Here is an 18,287-nt window from a genome sequence, read left to right as displayed (position 1 = left end):
AAACGTTTTCAGGGAAAAACCTTTATAAAAAAAAAAATGCTTCCCTGCATTTCTATTGCCAGTGAAAGTAACACCAAGCAGCGGGGGCTAGCAGCCAGTAGCTGCTTTGGTTACCCTTAGCAATAGAAAATGCAGCGGGAGCCCACAAACAGTGTTTTTTGTTTTTTTATTTTTAATGAATTTTTTTAAAAAAAATCGGCATGGGCTTCGCCCATCGAGCACCAGAGCATTTTACTTCTCATTCATCCCAAGTAATCAGATGACTCCAGTGTCGGCCGATTACTTGTTCTGTGTCCCCCTGCATCCATCGCAGCGTGTACGGGCTGTGAGGTCAGCGGAGTGGAGACAGTGACATGCTCTGCTCTGACACAGTGTGCTGCATGTCACTATCTTTCTCCACTCTGGTACTTGTTGTGCAGGTGACCGGATGCTACATGTCACTAACTGTCTCCACTATGGGACTTGTTGTGCAGGTGAGAGTGTATACAGTTGGTACTATGCAGCAGAAATCACAGAGTGGAGCAGTTAGTGACATGTATCATCCGGTCACCTGCACAACAAGTCCCAGAGTGGAGACAGTGACATGCTCTGCTCTGACACATAGTGTGCTGCATGTCACTATCTTTCACCACTCTGGGACTTCTTGTGCAGGTGACCGGATGATACATGTCACTAACTGCCCCACTCTGAGACTTGTTCAGGTGAGAGTGTATACAGTTGGAACAATGCAGCAGAAGTCACAGAGTGGAGCAAGTTAGTGACATGTATCATCCCGGTCACCTGCACAACAAGTCCCAGAGTGGATACAGTGACATGCAGCACACTATGTGTCAGAGCAGAGCATGTCACCAACTTGCTCTGCTCTGTCACCTGCAGTGCTGCATGTCACGTTTTTGCCGCATTTTTGCTCACTGCGTTTTTAATCAGTGCACAATGCCATTAAAGATTGTTGATGAAAAAAAAAAAAAAAAAAAAAAAAAGGTCTGATGTCATTTCCTTATTCTAAATGTTCATTGTATGCAGGAGAGCAGACAGCAGCTGCAGAACTACAAGGCTCAGCATCCTCCATCCAGGACTGTATGCAGTTTTTTTTACCCAAAAAGAATAAAAAAATTACATGGGCTTCGCCATATTTTTGTATGCTAGCCGGGTACAGCAGGCAGGTACGGGCTGCCCCCAACCCCTAGCTGCCTACTTGTACCCGGCTGGGAACCAAAAATATAGAGAAGCCCTTTTTTTTTTTTAATTATTTCATGAATTTCATGAAATAATTAAAAAAAAAATGACGTAAGCTTCGCCTAATTTTAGTGTCCAGCCGGGTACAACTAGGCAGCTGGGGATTGGAATCCACAGTGCAGGGTGCCCAAGATTTCTGGGCACCCCCACTGCGAATTGCAGTCCGCAGCCACCCCAGAAAATGGCGCTTTCATAGAAGCGCCATCTTCTGGCGCTGGATCTAACTCTTCCAGCTGCCCTGATGCCGGGTGGCTAGCTAGGTAATAATGGAGTTAGGGCTAGCTGTATATTATCAGCTAGCCCTAAGCCCGAAATTCATGGTGTCACGCCAATATTAGACATGGCCACCATGAATTTCTAGCAATGATAAAAAAAAAACAAAAAAAAAAACAAACACAGAAAATATTATTAGAAATAAAACACAATTAGTGACTCCATCTTTATTGAAATAAACCCCCCTCCGCAGTAATCCTGGGTTAGGGTCCCGCGCCGTCCAATCCGGATCCAATATCATCTGATCGGTTTGCTGGAAGGCAAAGCGATCAGATGAGGTGTCAAGATCAAGTGCCTGAATCCCATCACACATCAGCTGATTGTATAAAAGCAGATTATACAATCAGCTGAAGCATCAGTGCAAAAAAAATAAATAAATACTCACGTCTTTGCTGATTACCGGCAGCTCCTGGCCCATCACTGCAGGAGCGGCCGGTAATCAGCTGATGAAGTCCCCTGACGGCAGGATCAGCTGATAGCCGGCCGGGCGCGAAAAAGCCGGCGAGACTACGATCAGCTGATGCGTCAGGTGACTGCATCAGGTGATCCACCGCCAGGTCCTGCAAGCTTCATGCGTGCCCCGGGGAGACTGCACACAGCCGAAGCGGCGGTAACGAGACAGGGGCTGGAAGCAGGCATGGCACCGGGACCCTGCAGACAGGTGAGTATGACATATATACACACACACACACACACACACACACACACACACACACACACACACTGTATATATACACACACACACACTGTATATACGCACACACATACACTGTATATACGCGCACACATACACTGTATATATGCGCACACATACACTGTATATATGCGCACACACACTTTCTTCCCCTGGCTGTGTAGAGCTGCTGCTGTCTCTGTATGATTGATCTCAGTGCATCCACTGGGAAGAGGCAGGGAGGAGGGTTTGGGTGGGAGCAGAGTGGGTGTATTAGACACAATGGGTGTGTTAGATAAGCCAGACACCGCCCTAGAGCCACAAAGTTCTGGGACTTGTAGGAACTGAACACAGGAAGTCAGAGGAGAGATTAACCCCATCAGAGCTGGAGCCAGCAATGAGCATGTGCTGCTAGAGCACAATAAAAGGTAATTTTGCTGAAAAAACATAATAGATGTGTTGAGGGGCACATATTAGCAAGATTTATCAGAAAAAAAAAAATCAGTTTTGGTAACTGGACAACTTCTTTAATTAACAAACATAAGTCATGAAGTAAACTGGAAATTATACAAACCATAGCCACCCTCATTAGCTAAAGCCCCGGGTCCAGATGGATTCAGCAATGAATATAATACTGTTCTGGGTTCTTAATTAGCCCTCACCTATGCACAATGTTCAATAATATAGTCTAAGCTAAAATAATCCTAGACTGATTTAATCAAGTATTCTAGTTTTACCCAAGCCAGGCAAGGACCCTCTGCCAGTGGAAGGTTATAAACCTATATCTCTCCTAAATTCGGATTTAAAATTTTTCACCAAAATTCTGCAAACCAGGTTGCAGCAGATAATCCCGGACCTCATACTCCTTTGTCAGACAGGATTTGTACATGTCAAGTCTGTCACATATAACATTAGAACAGCGATATTACTCCTATCATATGGCAGACTACATAGACATACCAAACAACTAATAGAAAGGAGAGATGCAGACAAGGCTTTTGATAGCATCTAATGGAATTATCTGCATAACCTGAGTTGTAGACAGTTCGGTCCTTGGTTCTGCAAAGCAATCAGAATGCTTTATAAAGAACCTACGTCTAAAATGTCAATAAATAGAGCACCTTCGAAGCCTTTCGAAATCTAAAGAGGGACAAGGCAGGGGTGTCCGTTGCCACCTCTGCTCTTTAATCTAGCTCTAGATCCCTTGTTGAGAGGTTGTTGATCAACCTCAGTAAAGATCCTGACCTTTGCAGAGGATACTGTTATTTATAGCTAATCCTATGCAAGCAATACCAGGAATAATGAATACACTAAAAGACCTCGGAGAGAAACACTGGGTTTAAAATTATAGTAAATCAGAGGCGCTGGCACTTTTCAAATCTGGAAGGAGTGAATGCTTCATTCCCTTTCAAATTGAGCGCAAACTCAATAAGATACTTAGGCATTCAGTTGCCGGCTGATCAACACTATATAAAGATCAACTATAAACCCCTGATTACATCCTTGATACAGCTACTCAAAACCTGGAAACATTTAACCATCTCATTTTCAGGCAAATGCCACCTAATAAAAATGGTAGTGTTTCCTAAAATATTATACCCATTTCAAACTTTGCCTTTTTTGCTACATAAAACTGATGCTAAACTTTTAAACACCACATTCTGCAAATTTATTTGGGGGCATAAGGGACGTACACGCACAAGTCTAACAAAACTACAGTTACCTAAGGAGGAGGGGGCATCAATATGCCAGATTTGAGCAAATACAACCTTGCTGCAAATTTCTGTTACATTTTGGACTGGATTAGGGGAATTCCATTTTTGCCAATGTTCAGTTGGAACGACAATTATACCCCCACACTTAACAGCTTTGGTGCACTTGAAGGGTGATTAAGTTCCGAACGATATTAGGGAGCTCCCAATATGGCACTGTTCAAATATGGAGAAGGATACGGAAATTTGGCGCTAGCGCCTGTAACACACCATTCCAGCCCTTTGTAGGGAACCAGAGATTCCTTAGGGGCAGGACTCCGACAATACGACACTAGCAAGGCAGGTGAATTGTGTCTGTGGCGGATCTAATGGATTCTGGGTATTCAATACTTCCATATGAAATACTATCACAACGTTTCCAAACTTCTGCTGGAAACCCCTTTGTTTGTCCAAGCTCGCAGCTTTGCACAGAAATGCATAGCTAGTAAACCATGATCCGAGCGAGGGTCAGACCTAGACAAATTCCTGAGACAAGCCAAGACACAGGTTTTCTCAACAAGCCATATATATGCGAGATTAAGACAGGGGAGACAGGAGTCGGAGGACCCTTAAATTGGAGGCAGGTCATACCGAAATATGAAACTGAGGACTTTTAAAGGCCACACTGATTCAAAAAAAGAGAATTTTGTTTACTTACCGTAAATTCTTTTATAGTTCCGTATTGGGAGACCCAGACCATGGGTGTTTAGCTTCTGCCTCCGGAGGACACACAAAGTACTACACTTAGTGTAGCTCCTCCCTCTGAGCTTATACACCCCCTGGTGAGCAGACCCAGCCAGTTTAGTGCAAAAGCTGAAGAAGGAGAATAGCCACCCACAAGTAGAACAGAGCAAGAGCCGGAACAACCGGAGAGACTGTCCATGACAACAGCCGGTGAGAACACGCGGAACAAGAAAATTGCCAACAGGCAACAGGGAGGGTGCTGGGTCTCCCAATACGGAACTATAAGAAAAAGAATTTACAGTAAGTAAACAAAATTCTCTTTTTCTTTATCGTTCCTTTGGGAGCCCCAGACCACGGGACGTTCCAAAGCAGTCCCTGGGTGGGAAATAAACCGAAAAAAAAGGCAAGAAGTAGACAGAATCTAACTTCACAAATTGGGCGACAGCCGCCTGAAGGATGCGTCTGCCCAAGCTCGCATCTGCCGAAGCATGAGCATGCACTTTGTAGTGCTTCGAAAAGGTATGCAGGCTAGTCCAAGTGGCAGCCTCACAGACTTGTTGAGAGGCACCTGAGTACTCTGGTAGGCGTCCGAAATGGTCGATCGAATCCAACGGGCTAAGGTCAGCTTAGAAGCAGAGAGGCCCTTGCGCAGACCTGTGGTCAGCACAAAAAGAGAAGCGCACCGCCTAAGTGCAGCGGTGCGAGACACAGATCCGGAGAGCACGCACCAGATCCAGAGTATGCAGCACTTTTTCAAAGCGATGAACAGGAGCCGGACAAAAGGAAGGTAGGGTAATGTCCTGGTTAAGGTGGAAAGGAGAGACCACCTTAGGAAGAAAGTCCGGAGATGGACGGAGAACCACCTTGTCTTGATGAAAAACCAAAAAAGGTGACTGAAGAGAGTGCAGCCAAATCAGAGACTCTCTTGAGGGAAGTTATTGCCACCAGAAAGGCCACTTTCTGTGAAAGACGATACAAGGAAACCTCCGTAAGAGGCTCAAAGGGGGGTTTCTGCAAAACCGTGAGAACCAAATTAAGGTCCCAGGGATCCAAGGGCCGCCGGTAGGGCGGAATGATGTGAGACGCGCCCCGCATGAAGGTGCGGACCTGAGCCAGCCGAGCGAGACGTCGCTGGAACAGGACTGACAGAGCTGAGACTTGTCCCTTTAGAGAGTTGAGGGACAGTCCTAGCTGCAGACCGGACTGTAGAAAAGACAGAAGGGTCGGCAAGGAGAAAGGCCAAGGAGGATGGTCGGTAGAGCGACACTAGGACAGGAAAATTCTCCAAGTCCTGTGATAGATCTTAGCGGAGGAAGACTTACGGGTCCGAGTCATAGTGGAGATGACTTCAGGAGGAATACTAGAAGCCGTCAAAATCCAGGACTCAAGAGCCACGCCGTCAATTTGAGAGCCGCAGAATTCAGACGGAAAAACGGACCTTGCGAGAGAAGGTCTGGACGGTCCGGGAGACGCAACGGCATCTCTACGGACAGATGGAGCAGGTCTGGATACCAAGCTCGCCTGGGTCAGTCCGGTGCAATGAGGATGACTCGACAGTCCTCTATTCTGATCTTGCGCAGGACTCTGGGCAAGAGCGCTAGAGGGGGAAACACGTAGGACAGACGAAACTGGGACCAGTCTTGAACCAGAGCGTCCGCGGCGAATGCCTGAGGATCGTGGGAGCGAGCCACGTAAACAGGAACCTTGTTGTTGTGACGGGATGCCATTAGGTCCACGTCCGGAGTGCCCCATTTGCGGCAGATTGACTGAAACACTGCCGGGTGCAGGGACCACTCGCCACCGTCCACGGTTTGACGGCTGAGATAATCTGCCTCCCAGTTTTCCACGCTTTGGATGTGGACTGCGGATATGGTGGACCCCGAGTCCTCCACCCATTGAAGGATGCGTTGTACCTCCAACATTGCCAGGCGGCTGCGTGTCCCGCCTTGGTGATTGATGTAGGCAACCGCTGTCGCGTTGTCTGACTGGACTCGAATTTGCCTGCCCGCCAACTGGTGGCTAAAAGCTAGGAGAGCTAGAAGCACAGCTCGGGTTTCCAGCACATTGATTGAAAGGGCTGACTCGGACGGTGTCCAAGTGCCCTGTGGTGGAGACATACCGCTCCCCAGCCGGATAGACTGGCATCCGTGGTGAGGATCACCCAGGACGGGGCCAGGAAGGAGCGCCCTTGGGACAGGGAGAGGGGCCGAAGCCACCACTGAAGAGAGCTCCTGGTCTGTGGCGACAGAGCCACTAACCTGTGTAAGGAGGAAGGCCGCTTGTCCCAACAGCGGAGAATGTCCAGCTGCAGGGGGCGCAGATGGAACTGGGCAAATGGGACAGCTTCCATTGACGCCACCATTTGACCCAGCACCTGCATCAGACGCCTGAGGGAAAAACGGCGGGGCCTCAGCAGAGAGCGCACCGCCAACCGGAGTGACAGCTGTTTGTCTAAGGGCAACTTCACAAGTGCCGGCAAAGTCTCGAAAAGCATCCCTAGGTACGTGAGACTCTGGGTCGGAGTCCGAATGGATTTGGGCAGATTGACCAGCCACCCGAATTGGGCTAGAGTGGCGAGAGTGAGCGAGACACTCCGCTGACAGTCTGCGCTGGATGAAGCCTTGACTAGAAGCTCGTCCAGGTAAGGAATCACTGCCAACCCCTGTAGGTGCAGAACCGCAATCACTGCTGCCATGACCTTGGTGAATACCCGAGGGGCTGTGGCCAACCCGAAGGGGAGAGCCACAAATTGGAAATGATCTTCTCCGATTGCAAAACGTAGCCAACGCTGGTGTGAGACTGCAATTGGCACATGTAGATAGGCATCTCTGATGTCGATGGACGCCAGGAAATCCCCTTGGGTCATTGAGGCAATGACTGATCGCAGAGACTCCATGCGAAAGTGCCGCACCTGAACATGCTTGTTGATAAGCTTGAGATCCAGGATAGGTCGGAATGTACCATCCTTTTTGGGGACTAGGAAGAGATTTGAGTAGAAACCTCTGAACCGTTCCCGGGCGGGAACTGGTACAATTACTCCGTTGGCCTGCAAGGATGCCACGGCCTGTGAGAAGGCGGCGGCCTTGGAGCAGGGGGGAGTTGAGAGAAAAAAAATCTGTTTGGCGGTCTGGAAGAGAATTCTATCCTGTAGCCGTGGGAGATGATATCCCGCACCCACTGATCGGAGACGTGTTGAAACCAAGCGTCGCCAAAGTGGGAGAGCCTGCCACCGACTAAGGATGTAGCTGGGGCGGGCAGATAGTCACGAGGAGGCTGCCTTAGTGGCAGTACCTCCCGCGGTCTTCTGTGGACGCGCTTTTGGGCGCCAGTTTGATTTCTGGTCCTTGGCTGAGTTAGTGGACGAGGCCGAGGGCTTAGAGAACGACCAGTTGGAGGAACGAAAGGAGCGAAACCTCGACTGATTCCTACCCTGGGCAGGTTTCCTGGCTTTGGTTTGTGGCATGGAAGTACTCTTCCCGCCAGTAGCTTCCTTAATTTCATCCAGCTGTTCTCCGAACAGCCGGGACCCAGCAAAAAAGAAGCCCAGCAAGGTACTTCTTTGAAGAAGCATCTGCCTTCCACTCTCGAAGCCACAAGATCCTGCGGATAGCGAGGGAATTAGCCAAAGCCACCGCAGTGCGGTGAGAAGCCTCCAGCATAGCAGACATGGCATAGGATGAAAAAGCTGAAGCTTGGGAAGTCAAGGCAACCATTTCGGGCATAGATTCCTTGGTGAGGGAATGCTTCTCCTCCAGAGAAGCAGAGATGGCTTTGAGAGCCCACACGGCTGCAAAAGTCGGGGAAAAGGAGGCCCCCGCCGCTTCATATACGGATTTGGCCAGAAGGTCAATCTGGCGGTCAGTGGAATCCTTAAGGGAGGTGCCATCAGCCACCGACAACAGTCCGGGCTGAGAGCCTAGACACCGGGGGGGTCTACCTTTGGGGACTGAGCCCACTCCTTGACCACCTCAGGTGGAAAGGGAAAACGGTCATCAGAACCACGCTTTGGGAAGCGTTTTTCAGGACAGGCCCTGGGCTTGGACACAGCGGCCTGAAAACTGGAGTGGTTAAAGAACACACTTTGTCCTCTTAGGCGAGGTAAACTGGTGCTTTTCTGCCAGAGAGGGTTGCTCCTCTGATACTGGAGGGTTGAGATCCAGTACAGAGTTAATGGAAGCAATCAAGTCACTAAGATCCGATTCACTTTCGGACAGATCAATGGGGTACATGGAGTTAGCCTCCGAACCCCCTGTAAAGGCATCCTCCTCACCCTGCGAGAGGAGGAGGGAGAGGGAACCCTGCGTCTCTTAGGTGGACGGGGGGGACCTGAGGATGAATCCTCTGTGAGCTCCGGTCCTGAGAGAGACCTAGCAGCAGAGGCACCCTGTGAGGGGGGCTGATGCAAAATCAGCAAAGTCCTGGACAGAAGTCCCATGGACTCAGCAAAAGACTTGGAGATAGACCTAGAAAAGGATTCTACCCAAGCCGGGGGTTCAGCCGCAGGAGCAGCCTGAGAGACCACTGGGGGTGAGACTCCAGGCTGTGGCACCGCCAAGGTAGAGCAGGCATCACAATGTGGATAGGTGCTCGGTTCAGGCAGCAGGAGCTTACATGCAGCACATAGAGAGTAAAGCTTTGGAGCCTTGCTCCTTGTGTGAGACATGCTGCTGAAGTGGGGGCTCTGCCATAGAATGAACCCCAGAGAGTATATCAGAGGTCCACAACCAGAACCGGTTGTGGCTTACCAGACCGCTGTGCAGAGCGGTGTTGTGTGCCCTCCAGATCCCGAAGCCCGGACCCCCAAACAGCACCTCAGCAGGGATGTGGAGACCAGCGCTGAGTGAACGCTGAGAAAATGGCCGCCGGAGCGGAAAGAGGGGGCAGGACTTGCATGAAGAGCAGGATCTGGAGGGCCATAGAGACCTACAGGGGAGGAGACACGCACAGCAGTGGGGAGTGTTCCTCCCTTGTGCAGAACGGCCGCCGGGAGGAGCCTCGCTGTCCCTCTGCATGAGTGACATGTGAGGGCAGTGAAAACGAAACTAGGCCTCCGGCGAAGCCGGGACCTAAATTTGAGCGGCGAGGCCGACGAGGAGGCACCATCGGCGCGGTTCTCGGGCGATAGCTAGAGAACCCGCCGGAAATGTCAGTAAATACAACAAGCACACTCTCCCCAAACAATACAGCACAGGGACCCACAAATATAAACGCCTCAGGTACTTAGCTGCTGAGACGCAGGGCCAGGTCCCTGGGGATGAGTGCTCCGGTCCAGCAGGGTCCTGAAGGGCTGCGGATGGAGACCGGTCTCCTGCCAGGCATGGAGACCGTGCTGGCTCCCACTTCAAGCCAGAGCCCAGGAGGGATGGTGAAGGAGCACGGCATGTAAGGCTCCAGCCTAGGAAATCAACCTTACAACACCGCCGACACAGTGGGGTGAGAAGGGACATGCCGGCGGTCCAGACGTGGACCTGCAGTTCTTCAAACTCATTCCAAAGGAAAAAATCATGAGAATGCATGTGTGGATGTATGCCTCCTGAACACAAAGCGATAAACTGGCTGGGTCTGCTCACCAGGGGGTGTATAAGCTCAGAGGGAAGAGCTACACTTTTAAGTGTAGTACTTTGTGTGTCCTCTGGAGGCAGAAGCTAAACACCCATGGTCTGGGTCTCCCAAAGGAACGATAAAAGGAAATTTATATCAGCTAGTAGTTCCACAGATATGGCATTTAATGATTTTTCATAGGGCCTACATCACCACCCCCCAAAAATAAAGAGCAAACTGCAATTGTTCCAAATGTGGCAAAGACGACCGACTTATTTCATCACCTTTGGGAATGTGCGCAGATTAGGGGGGTCTGGGGGAGCGTTCATTCAGTTCTACAATCCAAGTGTAACATTACATTTCCACTGACACCACAATGGGCTATTTTTAATATTCTGGAAGAAGACCAACTAAAAATACCAAGACATATTAAAGCAGCTCTTATATGGGCCTCGGCTTCCAGGAAAAAGTATATTACATAGGTGGCTTAGTCCGGAACCTCCATCATTATCACTTAGGCTCAGTGCGCACTAGACCGATTTACCCTCGGATTTGCCGCGGAAATTTCTTGAGAAATGTCTGCAATCTTTGTGCAGACAAGTCCCAGCAAATCCTATGTGAAAAAAAAATAGCTGTGCGCACACTGCGGATTTTTCTCAAGAAATTTCCTTAAGAAAATTTCTTGAGAAAATGAGCATGTCAATTCTTTTCCGCAGGTACCCTGCGGATTTCGGCAGTACAGCCTGCAAAATCCGCAGGGAACAACCTGCGGCAAATTCGCGGCTAATCCGCGGCAAATCCGCATGCGGATTTGGTGCGGATTTTTTCCGGAGGTCTGGAAATCTTCCACTCCCAGAAGTTTCTCAAGAAATTTTCTTGAGAAAATTCACATTTCTAGTGCGCACAAAGCCTTAGGCTGCTTTCACACCTCCGGTTTTAGCAGAGCTGGCCAATCCGGCTCTAAAACCTATACAACGGATGCGGCGACAAAACCGCATCCTTTACATTAGGTAACATGCGGCCCGTCCGGTTTTTGCCGCTTACGACAGGCTACTGAGCATGTGCAGTCGAAAAAACCGCATGCGGCGGCCTGATGCGGTGTTTGCCGCAGGACGCCGCATTCGGTGTCCATAGCCATGCATTGCAAATCGTGCTGCATCGGCCGGATGCGGCACTTTGCGGGTTTTTTTGCCAGACAAAATAAAACAACACGTGCCAGGAAACGTTACATCCGGCCGCCGCATCGGCTAAATCTGCCGCATGTGGCAAAAACCGGATGGAACGCAAGCCTATGTGGCACAATACGGCACTAATGTAAGTCTATGCAAAAAAAACTTAACCGGCGGCAAAAAAAAACGGTTGCAGTTTTTCTGCAAAGCGCCTGATTGTGCCGCACAGGAAAAACCGGATGTGTGAAAGCAGCCTTATTCAAACTAAGGTTATGTTTGTATTCAAGATGGACTGGCTAGACACACTCTGATAAGGAAAAGTTGACAAAAAATGTTTTAAACACATGGTCCATATTCATACCCACATTGCTGTATGTCATTAGAACCAGACTTAGATCCCAGTTTGAACACACATCGTGGTATTTCTTGGAAAATATAAGTGGACGTAACCCAATTCCCTAATAACGGACACCATAAGTTAGAGGACGCACGCAGAGAGGGAGGGTATTTGGGTTTTGCTCAGATTTATTGGTAAATGAATTTATAAAAACTTGACCTCATTATTGTTTACATAAATATTGTATGTTACAAGTTTGTTTTTTTTCGGAAACAAAAAAATAAAAAAATATATAAAATTATACTACCTCAAAAATTTCAAAGCCAGCAATATCCAGAATGCCAATGAATGAAGCCCCTTGCCTCTTTGTTTTGTCCAAGGCTTTGTTAACACGCATCACAAGCCAGCGGAACATGCGCTCATATGTGGCTTTAGCAAGTGCCTCTATAGCAAAATCTGCCTAAGAAAAGAGGGTAACAATTATCAATAAGTTGATAAAAACGGTATTCCACTTCATTATACAATTTAGTGCAGTGTTACTTAAAGTTATCTGCTTGGGCCTGTGATAACCCATGTGGTCAGGATTTTGTTAATATTGCACACGTGAGAACCTGTGGCAATTTCTTAAACCTTAATTCTTCAATCCTATTGGATGGAAGTGCTGAATATTTCTCGGTTTTGAATTAAGTTTTTACTCAATCCATTAAAACAGTGTGAAGGGAAGGATTAACTGACGTTTCTGGTGCACTATGCACCCTTAGGCTAGAAACACATCTATGCAAGTAAAATCGGTCCGACTGGGCTGAAAAAAACTCGGCTGAGTTTAGTTCACGTTAGGTCCGAGTGCAACGCAAGTGCGATGCTTTTTATGAACAAATTAATGATTTTACTAGCGTGTGTAATGCGTGTGTATTGCGTGTGTAATGCGTATTTTTTACTATGTCATCTGCCAGTCATCTCTGCTACATGGCCGCTGACAGCAGCCACAGACAGCCATGTAGCAGAGCTGAATGGCAGATGACAGCAGACACAGAAAGCCGCACGATCAGAATGAACTCGGGTGAACTTCACCTGACTTCATTGTCATGCTGCGGCTCTGTCTGTGCCGCGTCCTGATTAGCGGTCACCTGTGAAGGGCTCACCAGTGACCGCTAATCCCCTGAGTGACTGCAGTTAGCAGCCCTCTCTCATACTCACAGATCCCCGGCGCGGCGCTGCACGGCGTTCACACTGCTCCGGCGGCTTTCACTATTTTGAAAAAGCCGGCCGCTCATTAAACAATCTCGTATTCCCTGCTTTCCCCGCCCACAGGCGCCTATGATTGGGTGCAGTGAGGCACGCCCCCACGCTGAGTGACAGGTGTCTCACTGAACCCAATCACAGCAGCAAAAAAGAAAAAAAAAAAAAAAGGTCGCAAATGAGAGCTGAATCATTGACTAACATGTGTCCGATTCCAATGCGAGTTTCTCGCATTGCTCTACTGCGAGAAACTCGCAAGTGAGAGGCAGCCCATACACACAGCATATTAAACACATACCATAACTCGTTTTAAAAATAAAACTAATTGGGTTTGTCACACACAGTGACACAAGCAAAAAGGGCTTTGCTAGAACACGATTTAAACAGTATGTAAAATAGGAAACTCCAGAAAGAATATAAAAATTAATATATATATATACACACACACATATATAAACACACACACATGTGTGTACACGTGTGTGTGTACACGTGTGTGTGTACACGTGCGCACGTGTACACCGACACACACGGCAGATGACACACACGGCAGATGACACACACGGCAGATGACACACACGGCAGATGACACACACGGCAGATGACACACACGGCAGATGACACACACGGCAGATGACACACACGGCAGATGACACACACGGCAGATGACACACACGGCAGATGACACACACGGCAGATGACACACACGGCAGATGACACACACGGCAGATGACACACACGGCAGATGACACACACGGCAGATGACACACACGGCAGATGACACACACACGGCAGATGACACACACACGGCAGATGACACACACGGCAGATGACACACACACGGCAGATGACACACACGGCAGATGACACACACACGGCAGATGACACACACACGGCAGATGACACACACACGGCAGATGACACACACACGGCAGATGACACACACACGGCAGATGACACACACACGGCAGATGACACACACACGGCAGATGACACACACACGGCAGATGACACACACACGGCAGATGACACACACGGCAGATGACACACACACGGCAGATGACACACACACGGCAGATGACACACACACGGCAGATGACACACACACGGCAGATGACACACACACGGCAGATGACACACACACGGCAGATGACACACACGGCAGATGACACACGGCAGATGACACACACGGCAGATGACACACACACGGCAGATGACACACACACGGCAGATGACACACACACGGCAGATGACACACACACGGCAGATGACACACACACGGCAGATGACACACACACGGCAGATGACACACACACGGCAGATGACACACACACGGCAGATGACACACACACGGCAGATGACACACACACGGCAGATGACACACACACGGCAGATGACACACACACGGCAGATGACACACACACGGCAGATGACACACACACGGCAGATGACACACACACGGCAGATGACACACACACGGCAGATGACACACACACGGCAGATGACACACACGGCAGATGACACACACGGCAGATGACACACACGGCAGATGACACACACGGCAGATGACACACACGGCAGATGACACACACGGCAGATGACACACACGGCAGATGACACACACGGCAGATGACACACACGGCAGATGACACACACACGGCAGATGACACACACACGGCAGATGACACACACACGGCAGATGACACACACACGGCAGATGACACACACACGGCAGATGACACACACACACACACGGCAGATGACACACACACGGCAGATGACACACACACACACGGCAGATGACACACACACGGCAGATGACACACACACACACACGGCAGATGACACACACACACACACGGCAGATGACACACACACACGGCAGATGACACACACACACATGGCAGATGACACACACACACACGGCAGATGACACACACACACACGGCAGATGACACACACACGGCAGATGACACACACACGGCAGATGACACACACGGCAGATGACACACACGGCAGATGACACACACGGCAGATGACACACACGGCAGATGACACACACGGCAGATGACACACACGGCAGATGACACACACACACACGGCAGATGACACACACGGCAGATGACACACACACGGCAGATGACACACACACACGGCAGATGACACACACACACACGGCAGATGACACACACACACACGGCAGATGACACACACACACACGGCAGATGACACACACACGGCAGATGACACACACACGGCAGATGACACACACACGGCAGATGACACACACACACACGGCAGATGACACACACACACGGCAGATGACACACACACACACGGCAGATGACACACACACACACGGCAGATGACACACACACGGCAGATGACACACACACGGCAGATGACACACACACGGCAGATGACACACACACGGCAGATGACACACACACGGCAGATGACACACACGGCAGATGACACACACGGCAGATGACACACACGGCAGATGACACACACGGCAGATGACACACACGGCAGATGACACACACGGCAGATGACACACACGGCAGATGACACACGGCAGATGACACACGGCAGATGACACACACGGCAGATGACACACACACACACGGCAGATGACACACACGGCAGATGACACACACACACGGCAGATGACACACACACACACGGCAGATGACACACACACACACGGCAGATGACACACACACACACGGCAGATGACACACACACGGCAGATGACACACACACGGCAGATGACACACACACACACGGCAGATGACACACACACACACGGCAGATGACACACACACACACGGCAGATGACACACACACGGCAGATGACACACACACGGCAGATGACACACACACACACGGCAGATGACACACACACACACGGCAGATGACACACACACACACGGCAGATGACACACACACACGGCAGATGACACACACACACACGGCAGATGACACACACACACACGGCAGATGACACACACACACGGCAGATGACACACACACACGGCAGATGACACACACACACACACGGCAGATGACACACACACACACACGGCAGATGACACACACACACGGCAGATGACACACACACACACACGGCAGATGACACACACACGGCAGATGACACACACACACACACGGCAGATGACACACACACGGCAGATGACACACACACACGGCAGATGACACACACACACACACGGCAGATGACACACACACGGCAGATGACACACACACACACACGGCAGATGACACACACACACGGCAGATGACACACACACACATGGCAGATGACACACACACACACACGGCAGATGACACACACACGGCAGATGACACACACACGGCAGATGACACACACACGGCAGATGACACACACACGGCAGATGACACACACACGGCAGATGACACACACGGCAGATGACACACACGGCAGATGACACACACGGCAGATGACACACACGGCAGATGACACACACGGCAGATGACACACACGGCAGATGACACACACGGCAGATGACACACACGGCAGATGACACACACGGCAGATGACACACACACACACGGCAGATGACACACACGGCAGATGACACACACACACGGCAGATGACACACACACACGGCAGATGACACACACACACACGGCAGATGACACACACACACACGGCAGATGACACACACACGGCAGATGACACACACACGGCAGATGACACACACACACACGGCAGATGACACACACACACACGGCAGATGACACACACACACACGGCAGATGACACACACACACACGGCAGATGACACACACGGCAGATGACACACACACGGCAGATGACACACACACACACGGCAGATGACACACACACACGGCAGATGACACACACACACGGCAGATGACACACACACACGGCAGATGACACACACACACACGGCAGATGACACACACACACACGGCAGATGACACACACACACACACGGCAGATGACACACACACACGGCAGATGACACACACACACGGCAGATGACACACACACACACGGCAGATGACACACACACACGGCAGATGACACACACACACACGGCAGATGACACACACACACGGCAGATGACACACACACACGGCAGATGACACACACACACGGCAGATGACACACACACACACGGCAGATGACACACACACACGGCAGATGACACACACACGGCAGATGACACACACACGGCAGATGACACACACACACGGCAGATGACACACACACACGGCAGATGACACACACACACACGGCAGATGACACACACACACACGGCAGATGACACACACACGGCAGATGACACACACACACGGCAGATGACACACACACACACACGGCAGATGACACACACACACACACGGCAGATGACACACACACACACACGGCAGATGACACACACGGCAGATGACACACACGGCAGATGACACACACGGCAGATGACACACACGGCAGATGACACACACGGCAGATGACACACGGCAGATGACACACACGGCAGATGACACACACGGCAGATGACACACACACACACGGCAGATGACACACACACACACGGCAGATGACACACACACACACGGCAGATGACACACACACGGCAGATGACACACACACGGCAGATTACACACACACGGCAGATGACACACACACACGGCAGATGACACACACACACGGCAGATGACACACACACACACACGGCAGATGACACACACACACGGCAGATGACACACACACACGGCAGATGACACACACACACGGCAGATGACACACACACACGGCAGATGACACACACACACGGCAGATGACACACACACACACGGCAGATGACACACACACACACGGCAGATGACACACACACACGGCAGATGACACACACACACGGCAGATGACACACACACACACGGCAGATGACACACACACACGGCAGATGACACACACACACGGCAGATGACACACACACACGGCAGATGACACACACACACGGCAGATGACACACACACACACACACACACACGGCAGATGACACACACACACGGCAGATGACACACACACACACGGCAGATGACACACACACACACGGCAGATGACACACACACACGGCAGATGACACACACACACGGCAGATGACACACACACACGGCAGATGACACACACACACACACACACACACACGGCAGATGACACACACACACACACGGCAGATGACACACACACACACACGGCAGATGACACACACACACACACGGCAGATGACACACACACACACACGGCAGATGACACACACACACACACGGCAGATGACACACACACACACACGGCAGATGACAC

General features: G+C 50.3%; 1 protein-coding gene across 1 annotated transcript in view; it reads right to left on the bottom strand.

The window, feature by feature from the left end:
- MYH9 (myosin heavy chain 9) overlaps window positions 1–18,287 on the bottom strand; it is a 329,257-nt gene that overhangs the window by 181,132 nt on the left and 129,838 nt on the right. Inside the window, exon 12 of the mRNA XM_075321969.1 lies at window positions 11,972–12,124. Coding sequence (XP_075178084.1) covers window positions 11,972–12,124 — 153 coding nt within the window. The remainder of the gene's footprint in view (window positions 1–11,971; window positions 12,125–18,287) is intronic.

The sequence above is a fragment of the Anomaloglossus baeobatrachus genome, chromosome 8 (genome assembly GCF_048569485.1).
Source record: "Anomaloglossus baeobatrachus isolate aAnoBae1 chromosome 8, aAnoBae1.hap1, whole genome shotgun sequence".
Lineage (NCBI taxonomy): Eukaryota > Metazoa > Chordata > Amphibia > Anura > Aromobatidae > Anomaloglossus > Anomaloglossus baeobatrachus.
This window is presented reverse-complemented; position numbering and strand designations above follow the sequence as displayed.